Below are 10494 nucleotides of genomic sequence, written 5' to 3'. Positions count from 1 at the left end.
TCACGTGAGTCGAAACACTCTGTAGAGATGTTGTTGTTGCTGCTGTTGTTTTTCTATACCTGTCGCAAATATAAAATTACCTTGTAGCCGAGTAGCTTTCCACGTATAGATTCTCTTGTGTCTGCAACTCCAGTCCATGTTGCATATGCTGATGTAGCGGAAGTAATACGAACGTCAAGGTCTCGTGGTGCTCCGATTGGAACTAAAAATGATTCAATCATATTTCAATAGTAATATCACCCATCCCAAAGCGCTACTATGATAAAAAAATCACTTCTTTTTTTTCCTTGAGATTTTGAGCAACACTCTTGAGCTTTGATTTTTATCCAAAGGCTGTTTACATTGAGTGTAAGTTTTGGATTTCACGGTACGCCATGACTTACATTCAAAACTGACCTATGGGACCTCAGAGCGTTGGGTCCAGGGAAAAGTGACGTCATTTACTCATTGGGTAAATTGGAGTACGAGAACAACTACGAGTAAGAAGTTTTTGCATTGAGAAATGCGCGTGCTCAGAACTAAGAACTCGTAGTCGTGTTGGTACAACAATCAGAAGGGAATCGAATGAGGATTTTACCACAATTGCTTGTGATCGCGCGATAGGATTGCCTAATTCGCCGTTGTCGAAGAGACCAGACAAAGCTGCTTGCGTCATGTCCGCGTCAATTTGTCACGCAATACAAAACCAATCAGGAACGCTCACTTTGGAAAATAAACCAATCATATTGGAAGAAAGGTATAGACAACGCTTGCTCTTTGTTGCATGATTTTGGTCACGCTCTGAAATAAACACTTTCGTTGGCGTTGAATATTGTGGCAAAAAAAAACAAATCGAAAGGGGTTTTGTCTGTACTCTCATCGACAACGATATTCGTCATCAAAATGATCAAAATTTGTTAAGGACTCACTCGGCGCACAACATTTTGACCACTGTGAAGACAAATATCGCTGTCGATAAGAGTACAGACAACGTTGAACCACTTTCGATTTGTTAAATGGAATGATGCCCATCAGTTTACGCTATTGTCTATTTTTAGAACGGCTGCTGCTAGATTTTCGCGGGAACAAAACACAGTGGCATTGCGTTCCGCACACGATTCTGCATTTAGCACGTGCAACCCCTCATGCGGATACTTGGTTGCGAACCAATCAGGAGAGTTGAGGTCATTTGACCCAATCTGATTGGCCAATGTTTGACGGAACCTGTGTTATTAACATCTGCTTGAGCAAGCATGGATTAACAAAATATGAAAGGAAAGAAATATCCTCTGCTTACTTTTCTCGCCCGAATAAGCAAACACAATTGGACTTTTGGGCCCAAAACCGATCTCATTGGCAGCTTGAAGTTGTATTTTATACTCCGTGTAATAATCGGCCCCGTGAACAATGTAAGATGACGCGTTTTTGATCTCCTTACGCATAGGTTTGCCACTACCGTCCGCCTTTTGGTAGTAAACGATGTAGTAGAGTCCCGGACCGTTGTGCTCAATGGATTGAAGCGGTTTCCATGTAATTGATAACGTTGCTGGAGACGTCCCCATACCATGCACTTCAAGCGGATACTGGCTCGGAGCTAATGAAAACGTAAATACAATACTCAAAATTATTTTATGAGCTTTTGCTCGCTGTATACCAACAAGAGACCCTATTCCACCAGACGAAATTTAGCAAGAACTTTGCTCAGTGAGGGCTTCGTAAATTAAAGAATGCAAACGTACCTGCGCAGAACCAAAGCTTATAACTGGCCACCCACCGCCGGCCATAAAACTTTTTATACCAAGCTCAATAATGCAAGCATTTTAATTGCTTCGTACCCACGATACAGACGCATAGCTGACGTCATCATCAGAAACTTTTATATTCTTTAGCATATAAAACAAATAGATTCCATGCTTCCGTACGTCTATTTAACAAATAGATTTCATGTTGCCGTGCGTCTGTTCGGTAATAGATTACAAATGACGTCAAAATGTGATAAGAACAAAACGGTGGCACACGAGGCAATAGCCGAGTGTGTCACTGATGTTCTTCCCACATTTTGACGTCTTCGGTGATCTATTACTGAACAGACGCACGGCAACATGAAATCTATTTGTTTTATTGACCAAATGCAAAAATGGCCGCCAACAAATTACTGTTTTGTCTTTGTGTTAATTAGCCTAACTAGCCTCGTTTTACAGCCCAAATTCTTTCAATTTTACACGTGTTAACGAGGCTAGTTAGGCTAATTAACACAAAAACAAAATAATAATTTGTTGGCGGCCATTTTTGCATTCTTGGATTTCACATGACTTCACGGCCGCCATGTTGGTGTCCCCAGACAATGAAATGGCGGCCATGTTGGTGTCCCGATCCAATCCTCCGGGAATTGAAAGCTATTATTATTCTAACGTATTCTTCTGTTTTCGATGAAAAACATGGCTGTTGATCACGTGAGTGAAACCCAAGAATAAAGAACTAAACTTTATTAGCATAAAAGCTAGTTTATGATGGTGACGTCAATCGTGCGTCTGTCCTCTAACAGATCGTAGACAAGAAACAATCAAAATGAGAGAATAGCTTGAGTTATTATATTATCAGTAATAGAACACAGAAGACGTCAAAATAGTAAGAAAATCAGTGACACACTCCGCTTTGCCTTGTGTGCCACTTTTTTGTTCTTGCCACATTTTGACGTCATCGATCTGGGATCTATCACTGAACAGACTTACGGCAACATGGAATCTTTTTAAAAGACAATTGTCACTATCGAATTTTAGAGATTAAGACATAAGCTGTCCGACGTCTTGATTATGTTCTCAATAGAGAGATATGGCAACGCGTTAACACGAAACAGCAAACGGCCAGCGGCATGCTGCTGTTTGTTAGAAAAGCAAGAAAAGTCTCTTCTTCAACTTTTTTTCTCCTTTGAGAAAGCGCTAGATACCTGAGTCAAAGTCAGACAAGTTTTCCTTGATTTGGCAAAACGCAAATTTTAGCCTGGCATTTGCCATAAATGCGGTACTAAATCTCTCTAATGTTATCAAAGCAAAGTGACTGTCTTCTTTCTGGAAATCAAAAGAGAAACATCCACGCATGAAATGAAGAATAACGAGGGATCAAAGTAGGCGTTATTCGACTTAATTGGCCAATACACAGCCGCGGCGGTTTGAGATCTGCAGTGCATTGCTGCGAACACCGGTGAGCCGCTTATTATTCTCAACATTTGGTTCCCCTGTGCCTTAAATACCAGGATAAAAATCGATATTAGGATTTCACAAGACGACCTCGCAGTACGCATGCCCAGTGGTTTTCATCGTCAATAATGTGTAAGTAGTTCATGTATCTGCTATTATAGTGTATTTAAATTGAATTATGCCTGTACGTTCTAAAGAATAGAGATTATTCATGTTTTTTTAACAAATAAACTACATTTCCAGCATTTCACTTTCTTTTAGAAATTACTAGTTCCTAATATACAACAGCCGCATTGAACAATTGTTTCTTATTCAGTCAAACTATTTCTAAAGCTCTAAAAAGTTCTCTTTCTTTTTTGCTTGTATTCTCAGCTATTTCAAAAGTTTGTAGTCGCAATAACGTCGTGTGATGTGGTATTATTAGTCCTACATTTCTAATAATTGGATGACTGGCGTTGCTTTCTTCTGTGCTGATAATGAACCAATCAAAAGCGAAAAATAAATACTTGATCTGAATAAACACCAATGAGGCTTGGAGCTCTGACTGAGGAATGTACAAATAACACGAAATCAAACATTGGTATTAAACCAGTCTTACCCGAAGCGGGCGCTTGAAAGCTAGGAGACTGGGCACTAGGCGTGCTGTTACCAATGTCATTGACGGCAATTACTCGAAACGTATACCGTAACCATGGTGATAGCGAGATTTGTGTCCAGCCTTTATCGGGATGAGCCTCTTCAGCGATGGTCTCCCAAGTGTTGGGAGAGAACTGTGTGGTGTACCGGATGACGACTTTACGTATCGGGCTGTTGTTTCGTTTTCCCAGAGCCCAGGTGACATTGATGTATTCGCCTCTGTTGACGTGGTAATGGATATTTACGTCTGTTGGCGGGGCGGGAGGTCCTGGGAACGAAAACCCAGAAATATGAGAGGTAAGACCTCTTGGTCAAATTAAGAATCCCCACTTTCCCTTTTCCTGCTCAAATTCCCTAGTCAACCAAACTATTGCGAAATTTAAGTGCCTTGCTCCTCAGCCATTTTCTTTAGAATAATTTCAATAGAGAGAAGATATAGGAAGGTCCCAACGCATGAACTAATCAAATAGTACTTAATACCAAGGGCGCAAATCAACGAACATGGCGGCGGTAAAGCGTTTAACTGAATTACAGTACGAAATGCGACATTTTCTGCTATGACAGGGGCATGCTCGCAAAAAGGAGAAAAGCATCCCCAAACCGATTCACTGATCCACAATGCACCACGATTTGGGGGAATCGAGTCTCGCCGTAGGCCTGGAACACGCATTAATTTAAATGGAAGCTGTCGCCAAGGAATGAGCCTCCACTGCACGCTAGTTCCAGTCTAACCGTTAGAACACGAAAAAGCTCCGTTACCTTGAACCCGTAAGTACACATTCTTGGTAGCTATTATTTTGTTATTCCCAAGCGCTTCACACCTATACAGCCCTTCATCAGTGTATTTTGCTCCATTGATCTTTAGATAACCTCTTTGGTCGCTGGTTAAAGACACTCTATTTTTGGAGTCTGTCTTCCAGATCTTAACATGACGTTTGGACTCTAGAGGAGCGAAATATTTGAACCACTGGAACGTGACTTCCAAGGTACTCAATGTCGTCACACCACACATGAAACTCGTGTCCCGTCCAAGGACCACTGAGCTCTCAGGCGCCATATTATCAGTAACCACGATGTACTCTAGAATAAGACAAAGATGAAAAGTGACTTCAGATCACACGTATAGACAAGACATGTGTTACTCTACATTTGTGTAAATCTTAGTTCAGGTTTGAAATAAAAAGAAAAATTTTCTCAAAAAAATTCTCTCGATCACAGCATCAAAGTGTCGATAACAATATCAAAGGTGCTGAGACTATGGGCCTTATTCGCCATTTTGGCCATAGACAATAGAAGAGCCCGAAGCAAATCAAGGCGTGGACAGTAATCGAATCTATCATAGACGATGCAATTCCGCTGCACATCGCCCATAACTCCCAACTTGGCTATCCGAAATATCTGGCGAAGGGTGCAAGATGATAATGATGCAGTAGCATTTGGGCGTATGACTACGAGCAAAACGAAATTCAAACAGATGAGTGACCATTCCCCTTGGGGGCTTCTTAGGGTCAATCAAACAAGAAGAACCACAACTGGCCATAGGCAAACCGGTCGGCTCTTTATACGAGCAGCTAACAAGTTGAATTAGCAACAACTTCAGTCTTGAACTCGGACTGAGCCACGCTGTCTCCATAGTTACAAAGAGGCAAACCAGTTGGCTACGTACAAGCACAAGGAAGGGTTGCGTTTTTGCAAACGTTGGCCGTGTATCACTTATATATCAACAGACTTAACTATTAGAGTGTAATGTGAAGTGCTAGTTTTCTACCCCATATGAACCATGTGAGCGTTAGCCCTACTGATGGAATAGGGCCCACACAAGGAAAGCGAAAAACTCTGACCAGGGTGGGAATTGAGCCCACGACCTTCGGGTCAGATCACCACTGCTCTACCGAATGAGCTACAAGGTCAGACGGAAGCGGGCCGTGGGCCAGCCGAGAACCAGTGATCTACGAATTTGAATGCAGCAACTCTGACTATTTGGGCCACGTTGTATCCGTAAAAAAAACAACCAAAAACCACTACTTCCACTGGATTAAGTAATCGTTTTGTCTTTCTAGTTATTCTTAGTTATTCCCGTATAAAACTAAAAGTTCATGCTAATGCCGCTATCAAATGATCAAAGAAATCGCGCGTTGATTGGCTGGAGTGGCAAATACCATAATACTCTTTGCTTGACCCTCCAAACTTTTGCATAAGCATTTTTTTCTTCTTGGGATTAACAATGGTAGAGAAACTGGAAACTGGAAACAATGCTTATGCGAAATTTAGAGGGACAAACAAAGAGTATTATGGTATTTTTGATATTGCTTAATTGCTCAGAGGAGAAAAGATGAATTGTAACCTCCAAGTAATGGGTTCCTGGACGATGACAGTGAAAATGGTAACGATGACGATGCTCTCTGAAATCTAAATCTTTACAGACCAAACAAGTGACACGTGACCGACGACGGGTGGCTCAGTTTGTTGAGCAACAGACTTTCGTGCGGGAGATCGCGGGCTCACAAGCCCGGTCGGACAACCAACACTCAGGGTCTTCAAATAATTGAGGAGAAAGTGCTGGCATTGTGATTTCATCTGCAAATGGTTAGACTTTCAAGTCTTCTCGGCTGAAGTAAACCGTTGGCCCCATCCTGTTAATCAACACTGTGGGAGGTTAAAGATCCCACACACTATTCTATCAGAGCAGGGCATGGTGTTCCCAGTTTTGTGGTCTATCTCATGAAGACTTGTAAACCGCCATGAGAAAGTCTGCTATATGTGTGGTATATAAATTCATTTCCAATACCATTGCCATTACTTCACGTATCGTTCATCACCATGGAGATATTAAGCATCGCGTTTACGTGTCGGTAAACGCGAAACGCTGGGCTGCTGCTTGTCATAAAAACATGAAAATGATGTTATTCTAACTCGTCTCTCGCTTTTGAAAGTTCCCTGATACCTGCTGCTAACACGCAAGAAATGAGCTCATATCAAACGAGTTTCTTTCATTTTTTGCAAAACGCAAATTTTAGTTCCACGCTTGCCGTTTGCCTGAAACGTCTCTCTAATGTCAAGCATCTCGCGGGAGTTTTCGTACGCCTTATACTGGCAACAATTCCCACTGGTCCATTTATTTTATGCCTCATTTCCGCATGATACAATTTATTTTTAAATGAGCTAACGTGGCTGAAACGTACCTACTACGCTAAGAAATCCTTTTCTGTGTGCTCTTCCAAGCTTGTTGGACGCTTCACAAGTGTACTCGCCGGAATCCATTGTGGTTACGTTTCGGATCACTAAATTTCCATTGTGATGAATTCGATATCTCCCAGTGCCTCGAAGCTGTAATCCTCCGAACAGCCACCGAATGATTGGTTTTGGTTCACCAACTGGGCGACAAGTAAACTCAACAGTTGATTGGATAAGAACTTTTTGATTTGTCTGAGGCGGTCGACTGCCAATGCCAAAGCCCGCTGGGATTTCTGGAGAAAATACGTATGACATTTTTTAATCAAATTTACAATACTAGTTGAGATGTTTTATTTCAAAGTGTCCTTGTGAGAGTAAAATTACTAGGTATTGAGATTAAATAAAAGTAAATAACCTTTATTTTTACCAGGTAATATTTGTTTTAGTTTGTGTTTGAAACCAAACTGGAAAAAGAAACACTTAAAGTGGGAAATTCACAAAGCTGTCCTGCTAATGCTTCGAAGGCAAAACAATTACGGGTCCTTGCTAGTTCAGAGGTGTTTCACACTTCCCTCAACAACATGCATTGAGGCTCGGAGCGAAGTGTTTTGCTCTGACCTGTCTGCTATATATTTATATATGTATATATATATATATGTATATATATATATATATATATATATATATATATATATATATATATATATAGGAAGAATGAAAAAATGAGTCGCTGGCGAACTTCTCACAGGTCTGGTATATTATAATTTCGTGTAAACGTTTCGCCCTTCGGGCTTCTTCAGTACACGCTAAAAACTAAAAACTAAAAATACCTGGTACAACTGAACTTGCGCTATTTATACAAAACTATGAACCAAAAGGTGTAAAATGTTTAAAATTACAAAAAAATTATAAAAAAATCACAATAATATGTCATGTAATACGTGCGGTTGGAATAAATCGAGTGGACAATACGTGAGATAAGAAATAGTTAGCTCTATTCCGAAAAAGGCGTTAATCACCAGACATCGAAACTAATAATTTAAAATAAACAACAGGACTTAGTAAATCATGCAATCAGGTGGCGAAATGATGAGCCCAGGGCCCCTAAGAAGTAATAGAATCCCTGAACAGGGCCTGTGAGAATGCCGATCTGCACAGCGTAACTGGAAAAAAAGCCCAACTGGTTGCACAATTACTCCAGTGAATGATTAATTAAACCAAAATTCTATTTTTGGAATTAAACTCGGATCTTTTGTTCAAGCCGTAAGGTTGGAGGGTGCATAACTGTGCGCACCAAAAAGCCTCTCTTGTAAGTAAAACCTTGTCCATATCATCAGTAGTGTCATTAACAATTTTTTCAATAACAATGAACTCAAAGTCAGACATGTGATGTTCTTTTCTATTGAAATGGACGGCCAATTCACACGTGGCCTTGTTGGTCAACATAGCCGATTTGTGATTACGAAATCTGACCTTGAATTCATTCGATGTTGAACCTACGTATTGAATCTTGCATGTTTTACAGGTGACTAAATAGATGACATTCTTCGACCTACAATGTACATTCTGTCTAATGGAGTAAAAACGGCCTGTACAGGCGCTGTGAAAGATCTTATTTTCAACAAGATAATGTTTGCATAGATCACATTTGTTCTTACATTTAAAACATCCTACGGGAGTGTTATTGCTGTAATGGGTTTTTTTAGGCCTTGCTAGAATCTCTTTTATGTTTTTGGGTCTTCGATAAGAAGGAATAATTGACCCCTTTGGGAAAATCTGGGATAGCAATGGCGATTCATAAATAAGATGACTAAATGATTTGATGATTTAGTCACCTGTAAAACATGCAAGATTCAATACGTAGGTTCAACATCGAATGAATTCAAGGTCAGATTTCGTAATCACAAATCGGCTATGTTGACCAACAAGGCCACGTGTGAATTGGCCGTCCATTTCAATAGAAAAGAACATCACATGTCTGACTTTGAGTTCATTGTTATTGAAAAAATTGTTAATGACACTACTGATGATATGGACAAGGCTTTACTTACAAGAGAGGCTTTTTGGTGCGCACAGTTATGCACCCTCCAACCTTACGGCTTGAACAAAAGATCCGAGTTTAATTCCAAAAATAGAATAAGGTTTAATTAATCATTCACTGGAGTAATTGTGCAACCAGTTGGGCTTTTTTTCCAGTTACGCTGTGCAGATCGGCATTCTCACAGGCCCTGTTCAGGGATTCTATTACTTCTTAGGGGCCCTGGGCTCATCATTTCGCCACCTGATTGCATGATTTACTAAGTCCTGTTGTTTATTTTAAATTATTAGTTTCGATGTCTGGTGATTAACGCCTTTTTCGGAATAGAGCTAACTATTTCTTATCTCACGTATTGTCCACTCGATTTATTCCAACTGCACGTATTACATGACATATTATTGTGATTTTTTTATAATTTTTTTGTAATTTTAAACATTTTACACCTTTTGGTTCATAGTTTTGTATAAATAGCGCAAGTTCAGTTGTACCAGGTATTTTTAGTTTTTAGTTTTTAGCGTGTACTGAAGAAGCCCGAAGGGCGAAACGTTTACACGAAATTATAATATACCAGACCTGTGAGAAGTTCGCCAGCGACTCATTTTTTCATTCTTCCTATTAACTTATCTGAGTCAAGACGTTTTGTATCCTTTTGGATCCTCCTCGCAAGTGGCATCACCGTTGGATACTCAATCTTTATCATTCTACTTATATATATATATATATATATATATTTTTTTTTTTTTTTTTTTTTTTTTTTTTAATTATTTTTTTTTTTTGCTTCGCAAATTTCACACTGCCATCCACAAAACACAAAACCCCTAATGAAGACAGTGACTCACACTCGCCTGCCTGTGCGCTTTTTGACGTGTGACCCAAACTGTAATGATATCACTCGGCCATAGTGACCTCTTAAACAAGAAACCGGCCAAAGGAAAGGTCACCTTGAGCCCCCTGTGTTAGAGTCAACAAAGAAGTGTTACCTGAAACGTTAAGCTCGATGTCAGCGTGCATCTGCCCATGTTTGTTATTGACGAAGCATTGATAAATTCCCATATCTGCAGGTAAGAGTCTCTTAATTGTTAAATTCCCTTCATGAAACAAGTGCCTCTCAGTCCACATCATTGGTTTGCCATTGAAATACCAAGTGTATTGTACCGAGGGAATTCCGAATGCAACACAAGGCAATGTTATTGTCGAGTTTGATCCTGCAGTCGTGTCCTTTGGAGTTGTGATCCACTCCGGTTTTGCTGGAAGAGAAAAAAAGACACAATTTTCAGTGAGAATTCGGGGATCTCCTCTACGACCTCAGCGCCACGCCCAACCTCGTCCTCAGGGCGCTTTTCCCCACCCAAAGCCAGGGAAAAGCGCCCTGAGGGCTGGGGACGAGGTTGCACCACGTTTTAACCTCCTTCACAGTCATAAAATATTGATAAACCAATCAGTTTTCTTAATTGTTGCAGACACGTTATA

The 10494-nt window shown here is 40.3% G+C and overlaps 1 protein-coding gene and 1 long non-coding RNA gene across 2 annotated transcripts in view; both read right to left on the bottom strand.

The window, feature by feature from the left end:
- Nucleotides 1-10494, bottom strand: part of LOC138057061 (uncharacterized) — a 366889-nt gene that overhangs the window by 290323 nt on the left and 66072 nt on the right. The gene's annotated exons all lie outside the window — the stretch shown is intronic.
- The window catches only part of LOC138057615 (neuroglian-like), a 28576-nt gene that overhangs the window by 13003 nt on the left and 5079 nt on the right, over nt 1-10494 (bottom strand). Inside the window, exons 5-10 of the mRNA XM_068903572.1 lie at nt 10005-10271; nt 6995-7279; nt 4572-4892; nt 3775-4080; nt 1277-1573; nt 81-202 (exon numbers count right to left, since the gene is read on the bottom strand). Coding sequence (XP_068759673.1) covers nt 81-202; nt 1277-1573; nt 3775-4080; nt 4572-4892; nt 6995-7279; nt 10005-10271 — 1598 coding nt within the window. The remainder of the gene's footprint in view (nt 1-80; nt 203-1276; nt 1574-3774; nt 4081-4571; nt 4893-6994; nt 7280-10004; nt 10272-10494) is intronic.

This window comes from Montipora capricornis, chromosome 7 (genome assembly GCF_036669925.1).
Source record: "Montipora capricornis isolate CH-2021 chromosome 7, ASM3666992v2, whole genome shotgun sequence".
In the NCBI taxonomy this organism is placed as follows: Eukaryota; Metazoa; Cnidaria; class Anthozoa; order Scleractinia; family Acroporidae; genus Montipora; species Montipora capricornis.
Note: the sequence above shows the minus strand (reverse complement) of the source record. Positions and strands in the feature narration are given on the sequence as shown.